Genomic DNA, 13,249 nt, shown 5'->3' with positions numbered 1-13,249 from the left:
TTTACCTCACAGGGTGTCTGTTGTGGGGAGGGGAAGGGAAAGGAGTTTGTCAGCCGCTCTGAGACACCTTTGGGTGGTGAAGGGCGGGGTATAAATCCAATCTCTTCTCCTCTTCTTCTTTTACCTCACAGGGTGTCTGTTGTGGGGAGGGGAAGGGAAAGGAGTTTGTCAGCCGCTCTGAGACACCTTTGGGTGGTGAAGGGCGGGGTATAAATCCAATCTCTTCTCCTCTTCTTCTTTTACCTCACAGGGTGTCTGTTGTGGGGAGGGGAAGAGAAAGGAGTTTGTCAGCCGCTCTGAGACTCCTTTGGGGAGTGAAGGGCAGAGTATAAATCCAATCTCTTCTTCTTCTCCTCCTCTCCATTTTTTCCTCACAACCAGTGCTCCCTCTAAGCCGTGGAGCCTCATGAGCAAAAATTCTACTCTGTGAGCTACCGGCATTAAAGTTGTGAGCGAGCGATTTGGCTGCTGCAATAAATTAGTCTGCTCCGGAGCCCCATCCTTCCCGAGCTAAGACAAAAAAGTGTGAGCCGGAGGCCAAAAAACTCTGAGCTAGCACACACTAACTCAGCTTAGAGGGAACACTGGCCCCCTGCGAGCTGAGTTAGGCGGAGAGAGTGTGACTGGCCCAAGATCACCCAATTAGCTTCCGTGGCACGAGTGGGGGGGGGGTCTGAATCTGGGTGTCTTAGGGTTCTAACCACTGGACCACATGGCTCTCGCATAAAAGTGGACAGACTGGATATGCCTGCCGGATAGGCCCAGTAAGGCAGCCCTCCCGAACACTGGCTGTCAGTTGGGGGTCGGTACCTTCGACCTGCGTCTCTGTGGTGCCAGAACGGCTTTGCTCTTCTCTCCCCAGCATCCATCATCTTCATTATCTGGACCACCAAGACGTTCCGGCTCGCCACGTGCCAGTCGGTGAGTAGTCACGTCCGGTGCGACGGGAGAGCAGCCTCAAGGACTGGGGTGGGATTTGAGCTTATGGTCTAAACCAGGGTTCCCCAACATGCTGCCTGCGGGCGCCGGGGCTCCTGCCGACACCTTTCCCGGCGCCGGCCGAGTGCTTTCAGGACGTGGGAGGGGCTAGGCAGGGCTTTTTGACCAGCAGGGCTTCTGGTTGGCTGTGCAGATAAAAGGGCCTCTACCTGAAATGTGGGAAGAGTTACCATCGGAGTTCTATGGAACCTTGCTCTCGGCCATTTTGTGCTTGGCTCCACCTTTTGTGGCGGCCATTTTGTGACTGCGCACACCACCCTGTGTCAGAATTCCAAAGTTGCCCAAAGGCTTAAAAATGGTTGGGGAACCCAGTCTAAACTTTACCCTTTTAAAAAAAAAGTTATATGCAATCTTGGAAACTCAGTAAATAGACCCGTACCTTCCATCTCCTGAACATAACGGATTATTCTGTCGCGTGAAAATATCTTTTAATTCCCTAAATGTTTTTTTTTTGTGGGGGAGAAGACCCACAGGAAGTTTACGGAGCTTGAATGGTGGAGGGGGTGTTAACCCCCCTTTTTTGGGGGGTGGCTGTCTGCTAACCCTCCTTTCTCCTTTTCTGGCTCGTCAGGACTGGCGGGAGCTGTGGATTGACGATGCTTTCTGGCGGTTCCTCTTCTCCATCATCCTCTTAGTCATCATGTTCCTCTGGAGACCCTCAGCCAATAACCAAAGGTAGGGCAGCGCCCCCCCCCTCAGCAGATGTTGATAGCTGGTTTTCCAAAGGACAGGTCCCCGGGTTGGGGTGCCCCTACAGCTCAGTAGGAGGGGGAGGGGGAGGAAGAAGAGGAGGGGGAGGAAGAGGAGGAAGAGGAATGGGAGGGGGGAAGAGGAGGAGGTGGTGGTGGTTGGATTTATACCCCGCCCTTCCCTCGGAGTCTCAAAGCGGCTTACAATTGCCTTTCCCTTCCCCTCCCCACAACAGACACCCGGTGAGCAGTGTTCCCTCTAAGCTGAGTGAGTGTGAGCTAGCTCACAGTTATTTTAGCCTCCGGCTCACACATTTTTGTCTCATCTCGGGAAGGAGGGCTCCGGCGCACACTAATTTATGCCATAGCCTAATGGCTCGCTCGCAACTTTAATGCCGGTCAGCTCACAAGGTAGAATTTTTGCTCACAGGACTCCACAGCCTAGAGGGAGCATTGCCTGTGAGGTCGGTGGGGCTGAGAGAACTCTTTCGGGGACTGCCCTTGAGAGAACAGCTCCGAGAGGACTTGTGACTGACCCAAGGTCACACCAGCAGCTGCATGTGGAGGAGTGGTGGGGGGATCAAACCCAGTTCGCCCAGATTAGAATCTGTGCTCTTACCCACCTTGAACTGTAGCAGAGCAGCTGTTCTGCACACACAAGGTTCTCGAACCGCTCGGCTGGGGATGTTCCCCTAACTTAAGGTCTCAAGAGGTTGTTGGAACAGCCGGTACAAAGAAGGGAAGACACCAAAAAATCCACAGCTCTTGTTTTTAGACAGAGGAAGCAGAGACCTCAGTTGTAATAGCTCACACAGAAGATCCCCGCTGACAACGCTGGGAAAGGTCTGTCTCTGTCCAGTAGCTCGATTCAAGTCCAGCATTACTTTAGAGACCAACAAGGTTTTGGGGGTATGATATTTCAAGCGTCAAAGCTCCCTTCGTCAGACATGTGCTGGAATGGAGAGCTCTGAGTCTTTCTATCCAATGTTCCCTCTAAGCTGAGTTAGTGTGAGCTAGCTCACAGTTTTTTAGCTCACCCATTTTTGTCTTTGCTCAGTAAGGGACGGCTCCGGAGCAAACTAACTGATGCAGTAGCCGAACTGCGCGCTCACAGCTTTAGTGTCAGTAGCTCCCAAAGTAGAATTTTTGCTCACAAGACTCCACAGCTTAGAGGGAGCATTGTTGATATCCCAATCAGAAGGTGGGAAAGATGTTGGGAAAAAGGGATTCGGGACACAAAGGAACCAGGCATATTGTAATCAGCTTAGATTCTGGTGGGTCACCGTGTTGGTCTGAAGCGACAGAAGAAGGAGGAGGAGGAGGAGGAGGAGAAGAAGAAGGAGAAGAAGAAAAGAAGAAGAAGAAGAGGAGGAGATTGGATTTATACCCCGCCCTTCACTACCCAAAGAAGTCTCAGAGCGGCTTACAATCTCCTTTCCCTTCCCCTCCCCACAACAGACACCCTGTGAGGGAGGTGGGGCTGAGAGAGCTCTGACAGAAGCTGCTCTTTTTCAAGAACAGCTCTTATCAGAACTACGGCTTGCCCAAGGTCATCCAGCCAGGTGCAAGTGGAGGAGTGGGGAATCAAAGCTTATCCCCAGAATTCAACTTTGTTGGTCTTAAAGGTGCCGCTGGACTCAGAACTTTGTGATCGGCTTGAATGCTCCGATGGATCTGATCGCCGTATGCCTGATTCCTTCACATCCTGAGTCCCTTTCTTTGCAACGCCCTTCCCACATTCTGCTTGGCAGCAGAACATTAGCATCTGTAGTGAGATAAGTGCGTGAGTCAACAAGATCTTGGGGTACGGATGGACCGTAAGTTGACTGTGAGCAGCCAGTGTGACGCGGCGACAAAAAAGGCTAATGCGATCTTGGGGTGCATCAACAGAGGCGTAACATCCAAATCTCAAGATGTTATAAGTCCCGCTGTACACTGCATTGGTCAGGCCGCCCCTGGAGTATTGTGTGTGGTTCCGGAGGCCTCGTTTCAGAAAAGATGCGGACAGAACGGAGCGCACGCAGGCCTAACACTCCCGGACAGAGGGAAGGAAACACAGTTTCTTCCCTGCATCTCATAGCGTTTGGCTGTCCACCTCTCTCCCCAGATATGCCTTTATGCCCTTGGTGGACGAAGGCAGCGAGCCAGAAGACGAGGAGGACGAGCAGATGGTCAACAAGGCCTTCGGTAAGTCGGTCCGAACCGGCCCAGCAATGCCAGCAGGTGGAGCGTGCCCCCCGTTTGGATCTGGGGGCGTAATGTGTGGGGTGAGGACAGACCAGGGGGGTTAGTGGGTCTCCCTTCTTGGGACAGAGGGTATGCTTTGGTAATCTGCTCGTGTTGGTTGTGGAGAGGCACGGGAAGGGGCTTCGATGGAGCCCACTCACTCCTCGACCCTCAGTCGTGTATCTCAGAAATCCTAGGTTCCTCGACGTGGTGCCCATGAGTACGTCCCATGGCACCCACTGAGTTTTACAGAAAGTGGGCTGGACCATTGTAAGGCAGGGCTTGTTATCGGCTGCCCTCACAAACGAGGGCTTTCCGCTGGAGGGTGAGGAGACCTGGTCGGCACCTGGGCTTTCCTCAGTCAGCAGGCGGTTCCAATCCCCCTTCGAGATTTCCTCCTTCCCAGGAAGTGTGAGGAGGGAAGTATCCCATTTGGCATTCTGCCTCCTGAGGCAGCCATTTTGCATTTGGCTCCGCCTCTCGAGGCAGCCATTTCTTCCCAAGGCAGCATTTTGCCTTTGGCTTCTCCTCCCAAGGCAGCCATTTTCCTTTGGCTCTGCCTCCTGAGGCTGCCATTTTGCCTTTAGCTCCGCCTCCCGAGGCAGCCATTTTGCCTTTGGCTCCGCCTCCTGAGGCAGCCGTTTTGCCTTTGGCTCCCCCTCCTGAGGCAGCCATTTTGCATTTGACTCACCTCTCGAGGCAGCCATTTTACCTTTGGCTTCGCCTCCCGAGGCAGCCATTTTGCCTTTGGCTTCGCCTCCCGAGGCAGCCATTTTGCCTTTGGCTCCACCTCCCGAGGCTGCCATTTTGGGGTGATGCTATCTAACCCGCCCCCAATTCCAAAGGTCCCCCACAGGCCCAAAAGGGTTGGTGACCCCTGGCCTAGAACGTTTTGTCCTCCTGATGTCCAAGATACGTTGCGTGCAATTTCCACCTGCTCCCGGGCCTACTCAAAGCTGAGCGTCTTTTCACACCCAGATTTAGGAGGGGACGGAGCAGTTCCCCCTCCGCAAAGCCCTCCTCGGCCTCTGGAGCTCACGGCAGGGTCGGAGAATTCAGAGCAAACCTGCTCAGCCCCCAGAAGCGCAAGCGACGGAAATTCCCTCTCGGTATCGGACGTGGCTGGTTTGGGCCTTCTTTATTTTCTCTTTTTTCTGTGGCAGGGATGAAGATGAGAGGCACAAAGCCCGAAGCCAACGGAATCCTCAAGGGGAGCCGTGTGGTAAGACACACACACCCCCGCCCGCTTGCCGTTCTCCCCCCTCATGTCTCCTTGACTACGCTCAGATCGTAAACTTGCTGTCCGGGATCCGTCATTTTCGTGATGGTGGTGGTGGTTAAAAACGCATTGTAAACAGAGCCATAGTCAGGATGTTTTTGACTTTGGGGAAGGGGGGGCACTGTGTCAGGAGCGACGAGAGAGAGAGAGAGAGGGGGAGGGCTGGAATTAGGAGCAGTGTTCCCTCTAAGCTGAGTTAGTGTGAGCAGGCTCACAGTTTTTGAGCCTCCGGCTCAGACATTTTTGTCTCCGCTAAGGAAGGGAGGGCTCCGGAGCAAACTAATCTATGCGGTAGCCGAATCGCTCGCTCGCACCTTTAATGCCGGTAGCTGACAAAGCAGAATTTTTGCTCAGAGGACTCCACAGCTTAGAGGGAGCGTTGGTCCTGAGCCAGTGTTCCCTCTAAGCTGAGTTAGTGTGAGCAGGCTCACAGTTTTTGAGCCTCCAGCTCAGACATTTTTGTCTCCGCTCAGGAAGGGAGGGCTCCAGGGCAGACTGATCTATGCAGTAGCCGAATCGCGGGCTCATGACTTTAATGCCGGCAGCTCACAAAGTAGAATTTTTTACGCACAAGACTCCAAAGCTTAGAGGGAGCGTTGGTAGGGAGCAGACATGCCCCGTGGCGTGCCTCGCCCGCAGCCTGGCCAGAGGTACGCTGCCGACGGGCAGGGCGACGGCTCGACGTGGCACGGCTGTAGCGTGCACAAAAAATACAATTAAATAAACTGGGCGGGTGGCTGGGAGGTTGGGGGGCCCAACCCCAAGATGACCTACTGTAGCTTCGGGCCTGATCATAAAACACCCTACTAATGTTATACGTGTCCCAGATTTAAAGGGGACATCCTTCCGTTGTATAATTTAACCTCAAAAAGCAGGGGGGGTGGAGAGGCGATTTGGATCTGGGCTGCAGCGCTGGGGGCTGGGGGTGGTTCTAGATTGCTTCCCTTGCTGGTTTCCCAGTAAAAATCTCCCTCCTGTCATACCAGTGGAATACAGCTTGTTTCCTTCCCGAGAAGTCAAACAATTGGAGGGAGTGTGTGTTGGGAATGTCTGCTGTGAAAATGGTCTCGAGCAAAAGGTTAAGAGCTGTAGCCACATTGCCATCGCCCCAATCCTTATTCTCTCTCATTCCACCCAGTTGCTTTCTCCAAAAACATTGTTACAAAATCAGCTCTCTCGTTTCCGGGTGTCCTCCTGACTTCTTTCCTCCCTACGTAGGATGAAGACTTGAAATGGGTTGAAGAAAATATCCCCTCTTCCATGGCCGACGTGTAGGTGTTTCGTTTTTTAATTCTTGTTAACTCCCCACCACCACCCAATCAAATCCCCCTGTTATAAAAATCAGCCCAAAAGGCATCTAAGAAAAGAAATATACAAGTTCAGGGCCTGTCAGTATTATGAGAAATCCAGGCGTAAAAGCTGATAGACGATGGGTTGGATCCAGAGGTGCCCGTTCAGTTTCAGCCGTGAGCAGTTCGCTACACTGGCGAAGAAGCAATGAATATTCTGCTTATGTTGTCTGCTCTTCTCGTGGTTAAAAGCAGAGTCCCCGGTAAGAACATGAGAAGAAGAGCCCTGCTGGATCAGACCCAGTGGTCTGTGGGGGGTAGCCATCTTGGTTTGCAGTAGGAGAGCTAAATTTGAGTCCATTGTCACCTTAAGAGACCAACAGGATTCTCGGCGCATGAGCTTTTGAGAATATAAGAACATCAGAAGAGCCCTGCTGGATCAGGCCAGTGAGGGTCCATCCAGTCCAGCATCCTGTCTCACGCAGTGGCCAACCAGTTCCTCTGGAGGGCCAACAACAGGGCAGAGAGGCTGAGACCTTCCCCTAATGTCTCCTGGCTCTGGGATTCAGTGGATTAGTGCCACTGAATGTGGAGGTTCCCCTCAGTCTCCATGGCTTTCGATAGATTTATCCTCCCTGAATTTATCTAATCCCTTTTTCAAGCTGTTTATTCCTCTAGCTATCCATACATCCTCTGGAAGCGAATTCCACGTTTTAATCACTCTATGTGTAAAGTGGTATTTCCTTTCGTCCATCCTGAACCTACTGCCCTTCAGCTTCACCAGAGGCTCTCGAGTTCTAGTCTTTTGGGAGAGGGAGGGAAAAAATTCTCTTTGTCAACTATCTCCACCCTGTGCATCATTTTATAAGCCTCTACCATGCCCCCCCTCCCAGTCATCTGTTTTCTCAACTGAAAAGTCCCAGACGCTTCAGCCTTTCCTCAAAGGGAAGGTGCTCCAGGCCCCTAATCATCTTGTACCTGTTGCGGATACGGGCCAGAAAGCCAAACCACCTTCCAGAATTCTTGTTCTGCTGGATTGAACACTGGGAGAGGGGGAGAGCCAGCTCACGAACACCGCACTCCCTAACAATCTTCTCAGCATCCCGAAGTCTCGGTTACGTTTCGGCCTTCCTGATTTACCCGAAATTTCGTATACGTTATTAAAGGCCTCCTTGACTTAACTACACCCATTAACTGGTTAGTGCGAGGCTCCCCGGGCTAATACGAAAGGGGGAAAGCGTCCTTAGAAACTTTTAGGAGGCACTTGAAAGAGATAATCATACTTGCGGGGGCTTTTAACAGAGCCACCGCAGGGATTTTATTAGGCGGGCAAGCGGGGATCGGGGGATTTTATTACTATTTTTAATTATGTACGGCAAGCTGCTTTGAGCCATAGGAAAATGTGTGTTGTAATAATCATAGTGATTGGCCTTACTCCTTTCTTCTTCTAGCGTGCTGCCCCCGTTGCTGGACTCCGACGAGGTGAGCCAGCTTTTACCTGTGTTTCGTTCTTCTCGGTTGCTTCGTTCGCCCTAATAATTCCAGAAGAGGTTCCATCATCAAGGGCCACGATGTGACTGGATTATCCAAGTGGGGCTGGGAGGGGGCTGCGGATGGGAATGGCGAAAGCCGGTTTCGTCTCGCAAGCGGGTCTCGGCTCCACAGCTGGCAATTTCGGAAGGCGGCCAGGGTTTAAGGACCATTGCGTTCCTGCCGCACTCCCAGTGAATCCCTTCCCCTAATTCCCCGTTGAAGCGTTTTCCCCGTCTCCTCCCAAAATAGGCTGTGTGGGACCCTTTCTGTTCTCTGGCTGCTATGACCTCACAGCAGCTCAGCCAATGAGGGAAGAGACTTCCTAATGAGGTCCCTGATGCTCCCCTCTGCTCCCAGAGCTGGCTGCATCGCAACAGTTGAATTCACAGGAACACAAAGTCAATCTTGTCTGCTCAGATTGGAAGCGGCTCGCCAAGGTCTCAGGCAAAGAGTTCTTTCCCATCACCTGCTGCCTGGTGCTTTTAACTGGAGATGCCAGGGATTGAACCTGGGACCTTCTGCGTGCCAGGCAGAGGCTCTACCACTGAGCCACAGCCCCTCTTTACAGCTCTCGAGGGTCTCAGGCAGAGGTCTTTCCCATCACCTCCTACCTGGTCCTTTTTAACTGGGGATGCTGGGGATTGAACCTGGGACCTTCTGCCTGCCAGGCAGAGGCTCTACCACTGAGCCACAGCCCCTCTTTACAGCTCTCGAGGGTCTCAGGCAGAGGTCTTTCCCATCACCAACTGCCTGGTCGTTTTTAACTGGAGGTGCCGGGGATTGAACCTGGGACCTTCTGCATGCCAAGCAGATGCACTGCCACTGAGCTACGGCCCCTCTTATTTTGTGTAGCAAGAGCTGAATTCCTCTTATTATGCTGCCTCATTATTTTTATTATCCTGGCCCTTACGGCAGCAAGCAACTCTTGTCTCCCAGAATGCTCCTCCAATTTGCACCCATGGGGCACTTTTCTGACGGATGCCACAGCCTTGGCCAATTTTTAACTAAACCCCCAATTGGATTCGAGTTCTTTCAAATCCCGCGCAAGCATTTGCTGGCTGAGCCCGGCCGACAGGGGTCCTTTGACCATTGGTTGCGTTGCCGTGAGGTCACAGAATCCAGAGCGAGCATGGGCCAAAGTCTCTGGGAAGAGACCGCCAAGGAGGCGGCTTCAAACGCGAGTGGGTGCAAGTGATTCGTTTGGGGACTTCTGGAGTGCAGGCCACTGTGGGCATGCTCTGAGAGGGACCCACAGTGGAACCCAGGGGTCATTTAGTAGAAAAAGAGGTGCAGGAGCTCATTAGCATAACTAATTAACATAACTCATTTGCATATGCCACACCCCCTGGCATCACCGGAAGTGTGTCAGAAGGCAGCACCCGCCGCTCAGGCTCCACTGGACTGTTTTGGATGGCTAGCTATTGGGGAGGGGGAGACACGTGCAGATCTGTCCTCGTAGAGGAGGGAGAGCTTGTACCTGAATAAAACTTGGTCTTAAAGGTGCCACTGGACTGCTTTGGGCCGGGGGAGAGCTCTGCAACTTACCTGGCTACTTCTTGATCTGACTGAGGGCTGCTGGGAGCAGGAGATGGGGCTTGTTGCATGTGCCGGCCCCCTGGGCTCTTTACTGCCGGAGCTCCGCTTCTGTGCGCCCCTGCAGGAAATGACCCCTGGTGGAACCCACTCAGGGATTCGTGGCCTGTCTGAAATCTAAGGATAGTCCTGAGCCTACACTGCAGGATCAGTAGAGATTACAGGCAGCGGGGTTTTGAACCAGCGAAACACAGGGTGCTTTCACACAAACTAAATGACGCACGTTTAGTGCACTTCGCAACTGCATTTTACTGTGTGGAAGGCCAAAATCCACTTGCAAACGGTCGCCGAAGTGAACTGAAACGGCATTATTTAACGGGTGTGAAAGCCCCCATACTGTATAAGCCAGGGGTGGCCAAAACTTGCTCAGCGTAAGAGCTACACAGAATAAATGTCAGATGTTTGAGAGCTGCAAACCATGAACAAATATTATATGCACATTTTTATTTAAAGATATGCAGATTTGCTTTTTTATTAACATTAAATGAGACTGCCAAAAATAAGAACAAAAGGGGTAGAAACAGATATCGATAATGATATTTATTTGTCCAATGATATATATTTATTTGCTATTGATATTTATTTGTCTAAGAGAGAGAGAGAGGTGAAAAGAAAGAACGAAAGAGGTGGAAAGAAAGAGAGAGAGAGAGAAAGAGAGAGGTGGAAAGAAAGAGAAAGAGAGAGGTGGAAAGAAAGAACGAAAGAGGTGGAAAGAGAGAGAGAGAGAGATGGAAAGAAAGAACGAAAGAGGTGGAGAGAGAGAGAGAGAGAGAGAAAGAGAGAGGTGGAAAGAAAGAGAAAGAGAGGTGGAAAGAAAGAACGAAAGAGGTGGAAAGAGAGAGAGAGAGAAAGAGAGGTGGAAAGAAAGAACGAAAGAGGTGGAAAGAAAGAGAGAGAGAGGGAGAAACAAAGAAAGCAAATAGATGGGAGAAAGGGAGAAGGGACCTCCTTGGCGGTCTCTTCCCAGAGACTTTGGCCCCTGCTCGCTCTGGATTCTGTGACCTCACGGCAACGCAACCAATGGTCGAAGGACCCCTGTCGGCCGGGCTCAGCCTTCGCTTCCCCAGTTGCCCTGCTGGGAGCCGCACAATAGGTGCGAAAGAGCCACATGTGGCTCCCGAGCTACAGTTTGGCCACCCCTGATATAAGCCCTTGTTTGTCTCCTCACTCCCCCCACCCCTTTCTTTTTTAGGAAATTGTAACCACGAAGTTCGAAATGTCCAAGATGGAATGAAGTCAAGACTGCTAACCGGTTGTGCTGTCTTCCCGTTGGATTTTGTGCGGATAAAGAGTCGCGGATGGTCACTTTGTTCCTTTTTACACACGCATATATATATATAGATATATATACACACACACACACACATATATATATATTTGTATATTGTTAAGAAGATTATTTTATTACCGTTTGCGTTTCTGACTCTGAAGCTTCGGGGCTTTTGCCAAGCAGGGACCGCTGCTCGCCCCCGTCAGCCAGGAGAGGAATTCCGAAAGGCCCGTGCCTCCCGCCAGAGAGAAGAATGGGTCGACCCGACTAACCTCGTTCCACCGGCCGTCTCCCCGACTGCGTTTGGAACGAACGTTTTCCCCGCCATTCACACGAGAGCAGTTTTGTAACATCAGTCCGTGTTTCCCTGCTGTTGTCCAGCCCCGGCTTTCCGTTGGCGCCCGCTCAGCATCTGGTGGCGTGAAAGCATCAGCTGTACGTGCGACTCCCAAGTCGGAAGGGGGAATTAGGGGTCCAGTGGGGTTACGGAGGGGGATTCGTTTCTCTCTCTCCTCCTTCCCAACCTTTTGGTGATACAAAGTGGTGTGTGGGGGGAGGGGTGACCAAAGGGGTGTGTGAAAATATGTACGTGATTATTGCTGAGATTTTGAGGTAGGGCTTTGGGGTTTGTGGAAGGCCCATCCGGGGCTAGGCCTAGGGGAGGTTCGTGCCTTTTGGAGAGGAATAAATGCCCAGTCACGTGGCGAAGGTTCTTATTCGTCAGGTGGCGAAGGTTATTCGTCAGGTGGCGAAGGTTCTTATTCGGCAGCCAGAAAACTTTCGCGGGGGACAAAGGCCAGTTCCTTTGCTGCAAACGAGGACAGATTCATTGTGAACACCAACGGACTCTGGCGCGTGCTTGGGAAGGGGAAGGTTCCAGGTTTGAATCCCCATGACGTCGATCCCTTCCAGACCCCTTTAAGACACTACTTCTCAAACTGCGCTGAGGCTTGCGGAAAAGCTCAGTTGTGAATGTACAGCTGCTGGCGTTTGGCGGGATGCGGTTGGTACAGGGGAGGTGTGGCATCAGTTCTCATATGCGAACACCACAGTGCGTTACCCCGGAGTGTGCTTTTTCGTGTCGCAGCAGAACGTTCCTCCTCCCCCTCCCCTCCATTTTTTTTTGGGGGGGTGACACCAGATGGGGAAAAAAAACACATCCTTCCACATGATCGCCTTTCCCCACTTTTTTGTTCCGGGCCCGTGATCTCTGAACCCCTTCTGCTGCTTCGGCAGACAAGAGACCCCCTCTTAGCCCCGAACGCCTGACGCACTCAAGACCCAACTCTGATTTCATTCACACTTTTCTTTACTTTTTAAAAAAAAATAAAATAAAATGTTATATTTGATCAGCGCTGTGGCCTGAATTCTCCCAGAGGGGGGAGTTGCTTTGGCAACGGTTGGCCTCCCTGTACCTTCACGCTTTCACGCATTCTCACACTTGGGGTACGTTTCGTGGTGACCTAGATAATCGGTGGGAGGGAGGAAGGAAGGAAAATCAGATTTCTTCTCCAGTAACCTTTATTTATTTTGCAATTGTACATAATGTCTTGGGGAGGAAAACGTGTGTGTGTGTGTGTTACGCAGTAATATTAAAAAAAGAGAAGAAAAATTACACTCTGTTTCAAGTGTACGCTCGTTTTTTATTTTTATTTTTTTGGTGATTGTCCAAGGCTTCTTACCCGTGGGCTATTTCATCTGTACAAGGATTCAGCCCGGAAGGAGTGCAAATTGTAGGGGAGCGTCTCTGAGCATGCACAAGAATACCTTTCATTCACTTAAGTGACTACATCCAATCCCAGGCAGCCGCATTGGCAGGAGGGGGATTTTTGTCCTTCATTGTTGCTTTGGGAATATCAAAGTTGGGCAGTGAGAGAGGCTGTGAGGTTGGGGGGGGAGCTTTGAGGAAATAGGCCCGGACCCTGCCCATTAAGCTAGGTCCCCCCTCACTGCTGCGTTGCAGCCCCAGCCAAGGAATCGGCCTTTACATCCTCTTGACCCCTGTGGCCCGTTTTCTCCCGCTCTTTCTTCTTAGCCAGCTGCTCCGCCGCCGCATCGATAGCAGCTTCCACTATTTCCACCGCGGCCACGTAGATCAGGCGCTTCTGCTTCTCTTCGGGCCCTGCGGTGTTCGGCCACGGCGTGGCTCCGGGAGGCTCTGTGGGTGACGGCATCTGCTGCCACGTCGGACTTCCCGGAGATGAGCTGTTTTCCCCCAGTGGGTCCAGGACAGCCGTCTGGACGGGTGTGGAAGTCGGGCTGCCTTCAGCTCCCCTCTCTAACTCCCCGGAGGGGCATGGCTCCAATGTTGCTGGTGAGTTCACTTCCTGTGAGAAAACAGGATAGGAGGGGCCCACTTCCTCTGGAGTAG

The 13,249-nt window shown here is 51.9% G+C and overlaps 1 protein-coding gene and 1 non-coding gene across 2 annotated transcripts in view; one reads left to right on the top strand and one right to left on the bottom strand.

Moving 5' to 3' along the window:
• LOC107123413 (transmembrane protein 87B-like) overlaps nucleotides 1-12,484 on the top strand; it is a 22,730-nt gene extending 10,246 nt beyond the window's left edge. The window contains exons 3-9 of the mRNA XM_015426660.1: nucleotides 863-921; nucleotides 1,571-1,674; nucleotides 3,796-3,875; nucleotides 5,078-5,136; nucleotides 6,412-6,464; nucleotides 7,934-7,964; nucleotides 10,801-12,484. Of these exons, the coding sequence (XP_015282146.1) occupies nucleotides 863-921; nucleotides 1,571-1,674; nucleotides 3,796-3,875; nucleotides 5,078-5,136; nucleotides 6,412-6,464; nucleotides 7,934-7,964; nucleotides 10,801-10,842 (428 nt within the window). The 3' untranslated portion in view covers nucleotides 10,843-12,484. The remainder of the gene's footprint in view (nucleotides 1-862; nucleotides 922-1,570; nucleotides 1,675-3,795; nucleotides 3,876-5,077; nucleotides 5,137-6,411; nucleotides 6,465-7,933; nucleotides 7,965-10,800) is intronic.
• On the bottom strand, nucleotides 8,503-8,574 carry TRNAA-GGC. The gene has a single exon. It is a non-coding gene; the product is annotated as a tRNA-Ala (tRNA).
• Nucleotides 12,485-13,249: the final 765 nt, after the last annotated feature.

The sequence above is a fragment of the Gekko japonicus genome, unplaced genomic scaffold, assembly GCF_001447785.1.
Source record: "Gekko japonicus isolate JY-2015 unplaced genomic scaffold, Gekko_japonicus_V1.1 scaffold2140, whole genome shotgun sequence".
Taxonomy (NCBI): Eukaryota; Metazoa; Chordata; class Lepidosauria; order Squamata; family Gekkonidae; genus Gekko; species Gekko japonicus.
The sequence above is the reverse complement of the archived record's forward strand: the minus strand, read 5'-3'. Positions and strand labels throughout refer to the sequence as shown.